The sequence below is a fragment of the Agelaius phoeniceus genome, chromosome 10 (assembly GCF_051311805.1).
Source record: "Agelaius phoeniceus isolate bAgePho1 chromosome 10, bAgePho1.hap1, whole genome shotgun sequence".
NCBI lineage: Eukaryota > Metazoa > Chordata > Aves > Passeriformes > Icteridae > Agelaius > Agelaius phoeniceus.
In genome coordinates this window covers 26,037,085-26,053,374 of record NC_135274.1, presented here as the reverse complement: position 1 = coordinate 26,053,374, position 16,290 = coordinate 26,037,085, and the positions used below count along the sequence as shown (strand labels likewise).

At 52.8% G+C, this 16,290-nt stretch overlaps 1 protein-coding gene across 2 annotated transcripts in view; it reads right to left on the bottom strand.

Moving 5' to 3' along the window:
- Window positions 1-16,290, bottom strand: part of VEPH1 (ventricular zone expressed PH domain containing 1) — a 58,869-nt gene continuing 42,579 nt past the window's right edge. For both annotated transcript variants that reach the window (XM_077184235.1, XM_054639515.2), the window contains 5 exons: window positions 13,302-13,441; window positions 11,087-11,221; window positions 7,890-8,007; window positions 2,051-2,187; window positions 1-1,111 (listed from right to left, as the gene is read on the bottom strand). In XM_077184235.1, the coding sequence (XP_077040350.1) occupies window positions 875-1,111; window positions 2,051-2,187; window positions 7,890-8,007; window positions 11,087-11,221; window positions 13,302-13,441 (767 nt within the window). In that variant the 3' untranslated portion in view covers window positions 1-874. The remainder of the gene's footprint in view (window positions 1,112-2,050; window positions 2,188-7,889; window positions 8,008-11,086; window positions 11,222-13,301; window positions 13,442-16,290) is intronic.

The window sequence follows — 16,290 nt, the reverse complement described above, 5'->3', positions numbered from 1 at the left end:
TTCAAATTTTATTTCTACTCAGCCTTGAATGATCTCTGAGCTCATTTCATCACCTGCAGGCTTCTCAGTTTTTTTTTTTTTTTTGCCCACCTTTTTTCCTTTCAGTCTCTTCTACAGCACTTCCTCCACTTTGGAATCATTTGAAAGTAACAAAGAAAATCAAACAAACTGGGGGTTTTCCAGATTTGCAGAAATTTTGAAAAGTTACAGAATAGAGAAGAGAACTTAAAAAAAAAAAGGAAAATATAAAATTTACATTCAGTTACAAAGTAGAGCAGCAAAAGCAGGAAAAAGAGGGAAAATCAAACCAGTTAAATATTTAAAATTATTTTCCAGTCATACAAAATCTTTCAAATTTCCCAATTTAAACCTGAAAGCAGCAGCAGCACAGACACATAAAAACAATAAAAAGATAAAGTCCACCGGGATTAAATAAGGAAAATTAACTTTTTACATCGAGTTGATTGAGGAAAGCAGAAAGTCCTCACTGCTGGCATTCTCTTGGCAGTGTCCCACAGGCCCTGGGGTGGCCTCATGGCCGTCCTGTGGTGCCACTCGGGCAGGGTTTGGTGGCCCCAGGGTCACAGGTAGGTGGTGGCCCCAGGGTGGTGGCCCCAGGGTGGTGGCCCAGGGTCACAGGTGGGTGATGGCCCCAGGGTGGTGGCCCAGGGTCACAGGTAGGTGGTGGCCCCAGGGTCACAGGTAGGTGGTGGCCCCAGGGTGGTGGCTCAGGGTCACAGGTAGGTGGTGGCCCCAGGGTGATGGCCCCAGGGTCACAGGTAGGTGGTGGCCCCAGGGTGATGGCCCCAGGGTCACAGGTAGGTGGTGGCCCAGGGTCACAGGTAGGTGGTGGCCCCAGGGTGGTGGCCCAGGGTCACAGGTAGGTGGTGGCCTCGCGGCTGTGGCGCTGGCGGGCCTGGGCCACGGCCACGTTGAGGCACTGCAGCCACTGCTCAGCGTTCTTCTCGTCCTTGGCCTTGAGCACGTAGCTCCTGCTGTCCGTGAAGATCTCGAAGGCGCGGGGCAGGCTCCGGTCCCGCCGCTTCTTGGGCAGCACCTTCACGCTCTGCACCTTGCTCAGCTCGATGGGACACTCGTCAGGGTCGTCCTTCTGCAGCACAGGGGCAGGGCAGGGTCACCCGGGGAGGAACCACCCCTCACAAACTGCCCAGGGCTCTTGGCAGCGTCCCAGGCCAGCTTGGACAGGGCTGGGAGCACCTGGGACAGTGGGAGGTGTCCCTGCCGTGGCAGGGGTGGCACTGGATGGCACTCTGGGATTCTGTGAACTCGTCCTTCTTTGTGGAGATGTTCCCAGGTGCCACCAGCTGCTGCTGCCACATTGTGTGGCTGCCCTGTCCCTGGAAATGTCCAAGGCCACAGGGCTTGGAGCAGCCTGGGATAGTAGAAGGTGTCCCTGCCATGGCAGGGGGATGGAATGAGATGGTCTTTATGCCCCCTGGAAACTGGGGACTCAGCAGTGACAGCTCCTGGGCACCACTCTGGCTGCCCTTGGTGTCCCTGCCATGCACTTTGTGAGCGGGAAAACCACCATGGGCGGGCAAAGCTGAGGGGTGACAACCTCTGGGAAAACCACCAGGGGTAAAGCTGAGGGGTGACAACCTCTGGAAAAACCAGAACAGCAAAGCTGAGGGGTGACAACCTCTGGGAAAAGCAGAAGACCAAAGCTGAGGGGTGAAAGCCCATGGGGAAAGCAGAATGGGCAGGTGTGAGGGCTGCAGCCCCGGGAGCAGGGCAGGGAGCAGGAGCAGGGCAGGGAGCAGGAGCAGGGCAGGAGCAGGAGCAGGAGCAGGGCAGGGAGCAGGAGCAGGGCAGGGAGCAGGAGCAGGGCAGGGAGCAGGAGCAGGAGCAGGGAGCAGGAGCAGGAGCAGGGAGCAGGGCAGGGAGCAGGAGCAGGGCAGGGAGCAGGAGCAGGGCAGGGAGCAGGAGCAGGGAGCAGGGCAGGGAGCAGGAGCAGGGCAGGGAGCAGGAGCAGGGCAGGAGCAGGGAGCAGGAGCAGGGCAGGGAGCAGGGCAGTGACTCTGTCACTCACGGATTTGCCCCTGCGGAACAGCAGCTGGTTGCCAGCCAGGGTGAAGTAGCGCGTTTTCCACCTCTTGATGAACTTCCAGCGGACCTGCTTCTCCTTCAGCTTGCCCTCCATCAGGGGCTGCCCATCCTGGTTCACGCCTGGGCAGGGGGAGCACACGGCCAGGGTTAGTCCTGCCCTCCCTGTTGCCAGCCAAAGGCTCTGCCATGCTGCTGGAAGGTCCTGCTGCCTTCCTCATCCTCCCAACGTGCAGCATTCAGCTCTCACTTCACACAGACAGCTCAGCCCTCAGCTGTGTCCTGCTGGGGAGGCTGAGCAGATGGAGCTGACAGCTCACACCCCTCTTCCATCTCCTCTCCTGCTCCCTCAGCCATCCCAAACTCCTCCTCACTGCACCTCCCAGCAGCTCCCCAGCCCTGCAGTGCCCGTTTCTGGCCTTGGGCACTGCCAGGGATCCAGGGGCAGCCACAGCTGCTCTGGGCACCCTGTGCCAGGGCCTGCCCACCCTCCCAGGAGGAATTCCTTCCCAGGATCCCACCTAACCCTGCTCTCTGGCAGTTTAAAGCCCTGATATGTCCTAGGGGTCTCTTTCCTTTCTCCTCTGTCTTTCCATCGATGTCCTGAACACACAGAGGACCAGCCAGACCAGAGGGCAGTGCAAGCACTGCAGTCTGAGCAGGGATGTTTTGGACGGGGTGTTTGCCTTGGAGCCCATCCCAGCATCTGTCAGAGGGGCAGTGATCCCTGGCTGGCTCCTCTCCCAGCCCCCTGTTCCTCCAGCCCCACTTTTCCTTGAAAGCCTTCACTGCCACGGGCAGCTCCTGAGCCCAACGCTGCCCAGGTGCCACCCAAGGGAGTGCCAAAGCCTTTATGGCTTCTGGGCACCCTGCCCCTGTGTGGAAGAGGGCACACGAAGGCCAAGACAAGGCATCAGCTGTAGATAAAGGATGTGTCCTTCCCCCAGCGCTGTTTTCCTTGGCAGCGAGGCTGGCGGGGGGGGCTGCAGTGTGGACTCGTGCAATTTCCTCAGGAAAGACCATAAATATTTCTGTCTCTGCAGGCAGGGAGCGCCTGGAAGGAGATGGATGAATGGAAAGGGGGTTGGCAGAGCCTCAGTGCCGGGGGGAGCTGCAGCTGTGAGTGCCACGGCAGGAGGAGGCCGTGCTCTGCTCCACGCAGCCACTGCAGCCCTGACTCCACAGCCATTCTGGGTGTTCCTGTGCCAGCACCAAACACAGCACCCAGCCTGCCATGGGACACAGGAAGGCACAGGCTTGCTTTCTCCCTGTGTAAATATTGTCACTGCAAAAGGGGATACATTCCCCAGGAGGCTGCTTTGGGGCTGCACCCTCTCCCCACCAGGCTCTTTAGTGGGACAGAACCACACTTTAGCGTCCCCTGTACTAAAACCTTTGTAATTTTGTTAAATATTGTTCCCTGCCTGGCTCCTGGTTCCACAGGAACATCTTCAATCCCATTCCAGAGCTGTAGAAACATGCTTCAACCAAACTAGGAGGGGTGAAGCACAAAAGGCTCAGGGACCAGATAATAGCGAGATAGTTTGTGGTCAGGAGCACAACATGAGAAGGGAAGTGAATGTGCAATTTTGGCCTAAAGTGAATTTTTATGGCCAAAATCTTTCAAACCCAGGATTTGCTAAGAAATGTTGATGTCTGTGAGGAGCCAGTGGCTTTAGGCAATGCTACCAGAGGACTTCTCCTGTGTATCCACAGAGGAGCCCGGGGGAGTTCTGGAGGCAGCTTCCAAAGTGGCCGTAATGAATCCGATGCCAGCGTGTCTGAGGGGCTGATTAGGAGAGAGAGATTCAAGCAGGATAAGAATAAAGCTCTTTTCCAATGTTTTTCTAAGTCCTTCTGCTTATTTTCCTTGCGGTTGACTTCACAGGATCCCAGAATAGCTCAGCTGGAAGAGAGCTCCAGGGGTCTCTGCTCCAGCCCCAAGCAGGGTCACCCACGGGGTCAGACTGGGCTGCTCATGGATTTATCCACTGGGACTTGAAAAATATCCACAACATCCCTGGGCAGGCTTGATATCCTCATGGTGGGAAAGCTTTCACTCACAGGGAACAATTCCTGTCCAATATCCCTTCTAAATCTCTCCCCTTTCAGTTTGAAAAGGTCATGAAATATCCAAAGGTCTTGAAACACCTATTTTTTCTTCAATCATCTCAATTTAGACACACTGACTCCAGTTTAACCCTGAGTAGTTCCCGTTGATGTGTCTGTTGGAATTTTCTACTTTCCATCTTGCTTTCTTTGCAGAACTACAAGACATCCAGCTCTAAGTAGTTTGGGTACTGAATAAAAAGTTAAAAACCCTCCAAACTCTTCCAAGATGAACTCGAGACAGACAAAACCCAAAGCCTTAAATCTTGAATTTGATGAAACATAAAATCCTCCACAAGAATTCATGAATGATCTCAGTGATAATAAACCCCTATGAACTTGAAAGAATGGAATGTGTGGCAGATAAATGCAATTAACCTCAGGGAATATGGATCCAGTCTCTTCCATTAATCACCACGTTGGGTTTTGCTGAAAACCTGGAAGGAACACATGGCTGGATGCCACTTTTGCTGATTTCCCAGTGAGGATTAGAGCTGGGCTCCTTCATTTCTCTGGATAGCTGGCACTGCAGGAGGGGGATAAATGTATTCCCAAGTTAAGGTGGCGTTGGCTTTCCCAGGGAATTGCAGTTTTCCAGAGGAATTCCCAAACACCCTCAGTTTTTCCCCAATCCCAAATCCTTGCCCATGGCTCCTCTGCAGCCCCCAGGGATCCCTGCCTGTCTTTGTGAGCTTCCAGAGGGGGGCAGGAGCTGGGATTGCCTCAATTCCCTCGCTGCTCTCCGGTGGTTTTGCGGAATGTTTTGTGCAAGAGCTCCTGGAGCCAAACCCCCGGTGCAGGGGGTTGTGCTGGAATGAGGTCCCAGCAGGCAGCTTGTCCCAACAGGAGGAATCCTGGTGCTTTCCAGCACTCCAGGTGCCTGGTGGCTGTGCTGGAACGCTGTGAGCTGCTGTTCCTCCCCTGAGCCAGGGCAGAGCAGCAGGGGCTGTGGGAATGCTGCTCCTCAGAGCAGGAAAAGCCAATCCAGGGTGACTGAACAGCACTTCTGGAGAGGTGTGGTTGGACAAGACATGCTTTGGCACCAGAAGAATGCATGAGAAGGAGTCAAACTTTCTCCAGTTGTCACTGTGGGTGCATCACCACTTTGCTTCACCTTAACTGGTTCTTTCCACACAGGATCAGCTTCCAGCCCCAAAATGCCTCCCAGCTACAGCCAACAGGAATCACAGAAACATGGAATGGTTTGGGCTGAAAAGGATCTCAAATATCATCTCATCCCAGCCCTGCCATGGCAGGGACACCTTCCACTGCCCCAGTGTCCAGCCTGGCCCTGGGCACTGCCAGGGATCCAGGGGCAGCCCCAGCTGCTCTGGGAATCCCATCCCAAGGCAAGGCCAGGGCTTTAAGGCAGTCTTTGCCCAAGCCTGGAGGATAAATGGCATCTTGTACCATGGCATCCAAAAAATGCAACAAAACCCCAGCAGACAATAATAGAAAAAACAATTTGCCTCTGAATTCCTTCTTCAACAGGAATTCGGTTGCTAAACAGAATTGCTGAGAGGAAGGAGTTGCTTTCTTGCCTCTCAAAAGTATTTCAGATGTCAAAGGCTCTTTCACACTCTGGAATGAAAATAAAAGATGTTTCACAGCCTTTAAATTCCTTACCAGTCCAAGGAGAGCTCCAAATCCTTGCTTGTGTCAGATCCTACCAACCCAGAGAGACCCTGCAGGGTCCCCCACTCTGCCACAGCTCTGCAGCACCAGCACAAAGCTGGAGTTGTCACTCCCTGCAAATTTTCATTCCACTGAGCTCCCTCTTCCACGTTGCCTTCCTCAGCTTTCACATGACCCATTCAGGGAATTTATTTTCTTGGTTTTCTAAAGGCCTTTGGAGCTCAGAAGCAAATCATGATACTCACCATGAGCGTTTCTTACAGAAATTCTTTTAAAGTGAGACAAAGAGAGGAACTGCTGATGAAAAGGACAGTTACAGCCAGGAGAGCAGGAGTGAGGCAGGGCTGGACTGCTTAAATGTCTTTGGAAATTCAGACCAAAGTTGCTGCATTAAGCTTTGACATTTCAAGCAAGAGTCTCGTTTTCCTCATCGCTCAACATCCCTGACGTGATGGAAACCACACTGAGAGCTCTGTGGAGATGAAGTTTTAACTCAGAGCAGGGTTTCTGTCCTGGTCCTGGAGTCCCAGGGAGCTGGGGCAGGAGAAGATGCTCAAACACCCATGGAGTGAGCAGGGGCAGCACAGTCTGCAGCAGCTGGGCCACTCCTGCAAGACTTCCTAAATTCGGGGTTGATGCAGTCTGAAGAGACACTAACTGTTAGAATAAATCTATGAAACAGCCAATTAGTCAAGCACTTGGCCAAAATAGCCCAAATTCTTGGCCAGGACTGGTCAGACTTTTACAGAGTGGCAGAAAGCATCTGAGAACGAGATTCCTCTGCCTGTCAGGGTACTGACCTGGCACTGCTGCCTGCCAGAGCTTCAAAAGCAGAGCACCAGGAGCTTAGATCTGGGAAAAAGCCTGGTTTTCCCCATTTCCCACTCACCCTCTTCTCCAATACAGCTAAAGTGTTATGCCTTTGTAAGACTTAGTCACATGTCCCTGAGGAGATGTGCACTGTGGAGTAAATTATATTAAAGCAAATAATTCTGAGAGTGAAGAAAGCAGGAACCAGGTGTTGTTTCTGTGCCAATGTGCCCTGACTTGTGGCACCTGGGTGGGCTGCAGGGGAGCTGGGATGTGGTGCAGGAGATGCAGTCCAGTGTCTGGGATGTGGTGCAGGAGGTGCAGTCCTGTGTGTGTCTGGGATGTGGTGCAGGAGATGCAGTCCTGTGTGTGTCTGGGATGTGGTGCAGGAGGTGCAATCCTGTGTGTGTCTGGGATGTGGTGCAGGAGGTGCAATCCTGTGTGTGTCTGGGATGTGGTGCAGGAGGTGCAGTCCTGTGTGTGTCTGGGATGTGGTGCAGGAGGTGCAGTCCTGTGTGTGTCTGGGATGTGGTGCAGGAGACGCAATCCTGTGTCTGGGATGTGGTGCAGGAGGTGCAATCCTGTGTGTGTCTGGGATGTGGTGCAGGAGATGCAATCCTGTGTCTGGGATGTGGTGCAGGAGGTGCAATCCAGTGTCTGGGATGTGGTGCAGGAGGTGCAGTCCTGTGTGTGTCTGGGATGTGGTGCAGGAGGTGCAGTCCTGGGTCTGGGATGTGGTGCAGGAGGTGCAGTCCTGGGTCTGGGATGTGGTGCAGGAGGTGCAGTCCTGGGTCTGGGATGTGGTGCAGGAGGTGCAGTCCTGTGTGTGTCTGGGATGTGGTGCAGGAGGTGCAGTCCTGGGTCTGGGATGTGGTGCAGGAGGTGCAGTCCTGTGTGTGTCTGGGATGTGGTGCAGGAGGTGCAGTCCTGTGTGTGTCTGGGATGTGGTGCAGGAGATGCAATCCTGGGTCTGGGATGTGGTGCAGGAGGTGCAGTCCTTTGTCTGGACACTGGAGGATGGGTGCAGAGCCCTCCCACTCCCCAGAGCTCAGGGATGGTGCAGATTTGGAGTTGTGCCCCTCTAAGCACACACCAAATCAGGTTTGGGCCTGGCTCCCTCACCAGAGATGACTTTAATGGGGAATTCCAACTAAAATAGCCACTGGAAGGTTTGGGTTTCCCTTTCCCCACCACGGCCACACACCCATCACGAGCAGTGAGCTTCACCCCAGCACTGCAGCCCCAGTGGCAGGGGCAGGACCCCTCTGTACCTGTTGCCTTCTCAGGGTTGTTGCACATGAAGCACTGCCAGGCTCCTGCCTCCTCGCTGTAGCCAAACAAATCAAAGAACCTCACCTCCTCCAGGTGCATCTGAACGTTCTCCAGATCCTGGAGGGAGGAGAGAAACCAAACTCATCAGGTGGAGAAGCACCAGAACCCCAAATCCAGAGGGACACGGGGGGTCCTTCCCATGGCTCCTGCAGAGGGACAAGGGGCCAGGGCACTGAGCTGGGCAGGAATGGGCACTGAGCTGGGCACTGAGCTGGGCAGGACAGACAAGCACACAGGGACAAGGCTGACAAAAAGCCCAGGAGCTTCCCCATCTCGTGAAAAATCTGGTGGTGGCTGCCATGAGGCAACTCCGGCCTGCAAGAGAGCAAATCCCACTGAAATATCAGTGCAGAAACCTGCCTGCTCCACTCTGCACTCCAGCACACTTTAAATAACCTGCAAGGAGCCACTTGTTTCAGGAGGGAAAACCCTACTTGGAGAGGAGAGATTTATCTCATCCCTGTGCTCCATCAGCCCGAAAGGCTCAGAGAGCCCTTGGGGCCAAGGTGGCCCTTCCTTCTGCCACAGAACAGAAAGGAGAGGGGAGAACGGAGCCACCCACGGCCCCAGAATGTTAACTGTGCTCTTAAAGCAGCAAAGGGATCCCCGAGGGCATCACATGGGGCCAGTGAAGCAGCCAGCAGCTCAGGGCTGGCACAGAGGAGCCAGGAGGGCTCAGCAGCTCCCTGGGCTGGGCACACTCAGGGCTCTGCACAGCCCAGGGAGCCTGGGAGGAGCCACATCTGGAAGTGCTCTGCTCCTGGCACACCTCGAGCCCTGCTGAATGGGTAAATCAATGTTTTCTGTGGCATGGAGAGGCTGCCCAGTGGAACACAGCGAGCTCTGTGTGAGCCAGGCCCTCAGTGCAGCTCCAGGGATCACCACAGCTGAAGGCATTTCTCAGAATTCAGTCTGGAGTGAAGCACTGATGTCATACATGACCCTCCAGGTTTGAAAAATGCTTTAGAATCCATATTGGAAAAAAATTATCACCTTCCACTGTCCCAGGTGCTCCAGCCCCAGTGTCCAGCCTGGCCTTGGGCACTGCCAGGGATCCAGGGGCAGCCACAGCTGCTCTGGGCACCTGTGCCAGGGCCTGCCCACCCTCCCAGCCAGGAATTCCTTCCCAATATCCCATCCCACCCTGAAAAAGCATTTCAGACTCTGCTAGAACACAATGCATAAGCTTAGTCTCAAATATAGCAGCCAATGTTGATGCTGCATTTGCATCAACACACTTCAAGCTATTGAAAATTAGAAGTGCTGCACTTAATGAAGCAGCCACACCCCCAGAATTTTGCTTCCTGGGAATAACACCAAAAAATACAATAATTTTGTCCAATAATTCACAATAATGCACAATAATTCACTAAGTCCTGTTAGCAGTGAGAAGAACTTCTGAGATGACAAATTGCAATTATGACAGAAGCTGAGGAAAGTAAGGACTAGGTCACGCAGGGAATGTTCCAGGCAGATTTTTTGGAATTGCAAAAGCTAAAGAAAACCTTCCTTATGGCAGTCCTTGTCCTCATTCCCAGAAAACTGAATGGGAATTGCACTAGAGACAAACTTGGGCTCTTAGTAGTAAACAAAACCAGAACAAGCTCTGGTTCTGTGTTAATAAACAAAAGCAATCCAGAAAGTCAATGCAGCAGCAAAGAGCAGAGCCCAGGAGGGGACCTGCAGAGCCAGAGCAGCTCAGGGGGTTCCAGCTGCCCCTCTGTCCTCAGCCTCAGGGCTGCTCCCTGCTCCAGACCCTGCTGGATCTCAGGATCCCCTCCCAGCTCTGCTGCTCTGGGAACTCTCAGGGGTTGGAGCCCTGGTCACTGGGAATTTCAGACTTTCTGTGCTGCCAGGCACTGACCCCTGAGAGAACACTGCACTGGCCTGGGGCTGTGGAGAAGCTTCCAGAATGGAATGATAGAACTGGGATGGTGGGTGTGGAGTTTGAATAGAAATGTGTGATAGCACAGGGTGGGAAACCCAGAGTTTAAGGGTTTAGAACACAGTAATATACATAAAGCAAGATGGAGGTTTTAGGGCAGAGGCTGGTCCTTCTTCTCCACCTTCTTCTTCCTGGGTTTGGGTGGTTTTGTGTAATTGGACAAAAAGTCCCCATTGCCAGCAGGGTGGTTGGTTTTGGGTTAAAAGTAAAAATAATTGAGGTGTCATTTCTTAATTGGACAGTTTATCCTTAAAAGGCCTTGCAGAGAGAGAGAGAGAGATGGGGCTCCATTTTTAGCCTGTTAGAATGAAGTGCTGCAGAACTCAGGGTTGGTGAGACTGTGACATGGATAAGAACTAGCAAGCATCTGAGTCCAAGCAAGTCAAAGCCATGCTGAGCAGCAAAGCTGCTCTAAAGCCTCTGCATGAGCCAGGCTTGGATTCAACAGCAGCTCAGATCCTTAGCACAGCTCCTCTGTGCCTGAGTAAATCTGGCCCCAAAGCTGCTCTCAGATGTGGGGCTGCCCCACTCCTCTGAGCCCCAGCAAGAGCTCCCACTCCTTCACCACATCACCCTGGGAGTTCAGAAGGTGTTCCCAACAAAACTGTGGTTTTAAATCAGCCATAGTCTTGGTAATTTAATCCTATTCCACCAGACATCTTCATGCCCACAATATTCTGAGAGAGTGTTGTAAAATCATGTTTGACAACTCATTTCATCCAAATGAGCTGCATGGAGATGCTCAGGAATAAATAGATATTTGTTTTCCAATCCTACAGTGGCCTTTTCCAAGCAGCTGATGAATAGCTTGGAAAGAGCATTCACTGAAATCCTGGAGACAGAAAAGAGCTTTGGGCTGCAATCCCTTCAGCTGGTGGGGGTAACTAATGGCACATGTGCAGACACATAACTCCATAAAATCCAGGGCTGTGTGTAGATGGGGGAACTTCCAAGGGCTGCCCAACACCCCACAGCAGCAGCTGAGCTGAGCCTGGAGCTCCAGACTGAGAGCAGGACCAAACCCACGTGCAGCATCCCTGCTCTTCATGCCATGGGTCACTTCAGGGATGGGGAACCAGCCTGGACACCTTCCAAAGCTCAGCACAAAACACCCCTGAACACAGAAAAGGCTCCAAAGTGCAGGGCCAAGTCCTCCTGCTCTTTTAACCAGCGAGGAAAGCGATCCCTTACCTTCTGGTGAGGGAAGGTGGACTGGATCATGGCAGCCTCAAAGCTGTGTGTGCCCTTGAGCTGTGTCTTCTCCCACAGCGCCTTGAGGACTTGCACAGAGCTGCTTTGGGTGGACAAAGGTTCTGCAAACAGGCTCTGCAGGAAACATTGGGGATGATTTCAGGTGTTTTTTCACTCAGGTGTTACCAAAGAGCATCTTGTGCTCACAGTGGGACAGCCAGGAGAACCAGGGGTGAGGCCTGGGCAATTCTGATGGGTCCATGGACTCACAACTGGATAAACACCAAACACCTCAGTTCCTCTGGGCTTTCTGAAGCTTATTGCACATCCCACAGCTCTGAGGAATGAAGATTCCCCTTCAATGGCCACTACACGACCCGGTTCTGTATTGAAATGTGAATTTATCACCAGGCAGCAGCCCTGGCCCCTCTGTGTGAACCACACACAGAGACCTGGGGGAGCTGCATCCCCCTGGGCAAACCTGGCATTTCCAGGCAGAGGGAGGGGGTGCCTCCCACCCCTGCAGGGTCTGTTTGGAGCTCCCCAGGTCCCAGTCCTTGAGCAGAGCCTGAGAGTGCCCTGGCCAGAGGGTGGGATGAAGCACAGGAGGGAGAGCTCCACAGGGCTCTCTGTTTAATATTGATTCCAAGAACAGCCCAGTACTTGCACGTGTGTGGAATTTCCTAACAGGTCACAAATAGTGTGAAACTAAGAGAGAGCCCTACATTCACACTTCAAGGTGCAACAGGTGGGGTTTGAGCTGAAATACAATGTTCAGTTTCTTAACACACACAGAGCCTTTCACTGAGGTTCATCCCATCCTCAGGCAGCCTTGGGAGCCCCCAGGATTCATCCAAAATTAACACAGTGAGGGATGCTATGGATGGAACAGCCTGAATTGCTCTGCCCTGGGTGTTTTCCTAGAAATAAATACTTTTCAAGAACACTGGTCAGTTCATTTAAAAAATAATAATGGAGAGTTCTACTGTGTTTCAAAACTCTTGGATAGAAATTGGGAAATTATTAGTGCAGGACAGCAGGATTAGGCTGGATGGGTTTGCTCAGAGAGAGGAGACAGAAAGTCCATCCAGGAATCCCACGTTTGAAGGACATTGCCCATATTGTGAAATCGAATATTTGCAGTATGGAAAATCAGATTTGTTGTGCACTCCCATCTTGGCTCCTGCGTGTAACTGCATGCTTTAATTAAAAGATCACGGAGGAGATGGAGGAGAGGCACAAGTGTTGCCAGCCACAGGGCAGCTGTGAGGGCAGGGCTGCTGGGTCACTCACTGTGCTGTGGCCCAGGGAGCTCTGGGGGACAGCAGCCCCCAGCAAGGTGTCACCTGTCCTGCCCAGGTGCTGAAACTCCTGCAGCCCGTGCTGAGAATGAAACACAGTAGAACTCTCCATTATTATTTTTTAAATGAACTGACCAGTGTTCTTGAAAAGTATTTATTTCTAGGAAAACACCCAGGGCAGAGCAATTCAGGCTGTTCCATCCACAGCATCCCTCACTGTGTTAATTTTGGATGAATCCTGGGGGCTCCCAAGGCTGCCTGAGGATAGGATGAACCTCAGTGAAAGGCTCTGTGTGTGTTAAGAAACTGAACATTGTATTTCAGCTCAAACCCCACCTGTTGCACCTTGAAGTGTGAATGTAGGGCTCTCTCTTAGTTTCACACTATTTGTGACCTGTTAGGAAATTCCACACACGTGCAAGTACTGGGCTGTTCTTGGAATCAATATTAAACACAGGAAAATCACCTGAGGGGTGGTAGAACAGCACTGAGCTGATTTACAAATCCTGCTCAGTCCAAACCTCTGCAGTAAAACCCCAGTGGGTTCTGCCCCTCCAACCTCCTCCTGCAGCCTTGGGGTTGGGGCTGCTCCCCTAAAATCCACTGCCAGCTCCTGGCTGCTTCCCAGGCACCTGGGAGTTCTGCCTGAATAAGAACAATATGCTTTGGTCCCACTTTTTTATCCCCAGACTTTGTAATCTCCCCAGCCAGTTTGAATTTGGGCTATTTAACAGAAATAGAAAAACTTCTACAGCACAAAACAACTTCAGCCCAGTGGGACGAGTTCCTGAGGGACCACAAGGGTCACAAATGGCTGTGAATTAGGGGTGCATTTAATGAGTTTAACCATGAAACATTCTTGTCCAAGTGGCACAGGAGCAGCCCAGAGGGGCCCTGGCTGGTGTGGGCCTCACCTGCTGGAACAGGAACATGATGTGGATCCAGAGGGGAGGCTGCTGGCTCACCAGGGTGAAGCTGGATTTGCTGTACAGGCAGTAGTGGCCCTTCAGGGGACAGCTGAAGAACAGCTTTGCCACACAGCTTTGACCAGTATCTGCAAAGGCAAACATGGCAGGTAAAAACCAGCTACAAAGCAGAGAAAAAGCTCAGTGCCCGTGCTGGGGTGCCAGAGCCACGGGGGAAAACATTCCACTCAGGATTTGGGGCACTCCTGCAGCCAGCAGGGCACTGATGTGTCTGCACCCTTAAAGAAGGAGAGAAATTCAGTGTTCAGTGCTTCAGATCTTACCCTGTAACCCTTTACTGCCAAATGCAGGAGGGACAGCACAGCCCAGCCAGGCTGTTCATAGTCCTTGTGCTTTCTCACGTGTTTGGGGTACCAAACCAGCAGGTCCATCCAAACTGTGTCTCCCTTTTCCTATTTAAACAGCTCGTTGGGAAACCCCTGCCCTGGCAGGGCCCAGCCAGGTGGGGCTGACATCTGTGGGATCCCTGCTGAGGTGAAGGTTTGAACTGGAAATTGAGATGCAAAATTCTGCTTTTGCTAAATATTATAGATCATGGAATGGTTTGGGTTGGAAAGACCCTAAATCCCACCCAGCCCCACCCCAGCCATGGCAGGGACACCTCCCACTGTCCCAGGTGCTCCCAGCCCCAGTGTCCAGCCTGGCCCTGGGCACTGCCAGGGATCCAGGGGCAGCCCCAGCTGTGCCAGGGCCTGCCCACCCTGACAGGGAAGAATTCCTAATTCCCAATATCCCACCCATCCCTGCCCTCTGTCCATATGAAACCATTTCCTCAGCAAACCCAAACAGCTTTGTCTGAGGATGATAAAATGGTTTCCCCTTGCCAGCTTCTGGGGTTTGCTCCCAGCCTCACAGCCACCTGGCCTCTCTGCAGCATTTCTGGCAGGTTCCAACACCCCACTTTGAGATTTTCTGCATTTTCAGGGACAATCTGTGACACCGACACTTTGTCCTGGCAAGGCATTCTTTTGTAGCTCTGGTAAACTCATTCCTCACATGTGACACCTTTACACAAAACACTGAATTTATTACATTTCCCTCCTATGCATTCACATCTTGATTAGATGGAAAATGTTAAACCCAAGCATTTCAAGCCCATCTGTTGTGGACACACAGGCTGCCCCTGCTCTTGTCAGCAGATCCAGAAACCATCTCTGCTTACTCACATTTTCTCCAAAGTCTCAGCTCATTTTTTCAGCCAGGAGATTTTCTTTGAGCATTTTCTTCCTTCCCCTTCTCCCCACGGTGACTCACCAGGACATCAAGGGGCTGACTCACATCCCTGCATGGCTGGCCCATGAGCAACACCCCCCAGCAGGGAAAAACGGGGCATGAACCCCCTTCTCTGGGAGCATGGCATAAAATGCACTCACTTGGATTGCTGGCTATGGGGAAAACTTGAGTTTCATTACCCAGACCTGCCAGTTCTCACCCAAACCTGCCAGTGCTCATGTTCACTGCAACAGAGGGGTTGGGGAAGCCAAAGGGGTTAATGAGAGCCATCCTGGATCCTGGGGCACATGAAAGCACACAATGACATTTCCAGGGAGGCTGCTGACAGATGCTCCTCCAAACTGCAGACCCCTCACAGATGCTGAAATAACCTTCACTCATGCACTCAAGCAGAAATCGGGCTTGGCCTGGGGCCAGGTGTGTGGAAAGTTGACGTTTCAAGATGGGAAATGACTCTTAGCTAAAAATGACCCCAAAGCACGTGAAGAGGAAGGTGAAGAGGAGCAGGCAGCTTGTCCTTCCTCTTGCCTGGAACACAGCCATTACTCCCCCAGTTCCAAACACAGGGACTGACAGAAATCCTGGGAGCAGGGAGAAGGGGCAGGGCTGCAGCCCCTGATGGGAGAAGGCACCCAGGGAGGACCTGCTTGGGGGGCTGGGAAGGACATTCCTGAACGCTGATAAAAATGGCAGAGGATCTGTGGAGAGGCTCCTGAGGAAGCGCTTAGCAAGGGTTTGTGGTGGCACTGAGGAGCACACGGAGGCCAAGGACATGTGCCAAAATCAACGGCAGCTCCAGAGCACAGCCCTGGCTGCCTGAGCACCAAGTTCCTGGAAAACTGCAGCCCTCATTTGTCACTACCACTGCAGAAAGCTCCTTCCCAGATGATCTCCCAGGCTCTGGAATGAGCTGAGCAGCTCCTCAGGGCTGCCCTGCTCTGTTTGAAGTGCTGGTTTGGCACTGGCTGAGCAGCAGCCCACATTTGCTACGTGCAGCTTTCAGCAGCTCCTGATGAGCCACCGGGATCCACCTCTGACAGGGAATATCAGTTATTCCACTTCAGCAGAACCACGGAATTGTGGAGCGCCTTGGGTTGGAAAGGACCTTAAATATCATCTCATTTCAGCCCTGCCAGGGCAGGGACACCTTCTACCAGCCCAGGCTGCTCCAGCCCCAGTGTCCAGCCTGATCCTGGGCACTGCCAGGGATCCAGGGGCAGCCCCAGCTGCTCTGGGAATCCCATCCCAGCCCCTCCCAGCCAGGAATTCCTCCCCAGCCTCCCATCCATCCCTGCCCTCTGGCAGTTTAAGACCATCTTCTCCTGTCCTTTCATTATCTGCCAGGCTCTCCTCCTTCCCCAGCCTTGGCAGGAGAGTCCAAGCAGCACAAGGAAAGGATTTTGAGACACGAGAACACGTGAAGAGCACCACGAGGCACCAACCCACCCACGGAGTCACCAAGTGCCCCAGAAGGCTGGTCAAGACCCCAAGGCAAGGTTCCTCAGCCAAGGAACATTTCTCAGCCCAGCTCTTGGCGCGTCTCTGCCTTCCAGCAAGGGAATAAGCAACAGCTCCTTCCTCCTACAGGAAACAAGGGAATATATGTTGCAATTTTAAAGTTCACAACTGAGTGGTTGTGCCTGGGGAAAGGGAACAAAATATAACCAGAAGAATGTCAGCAGAG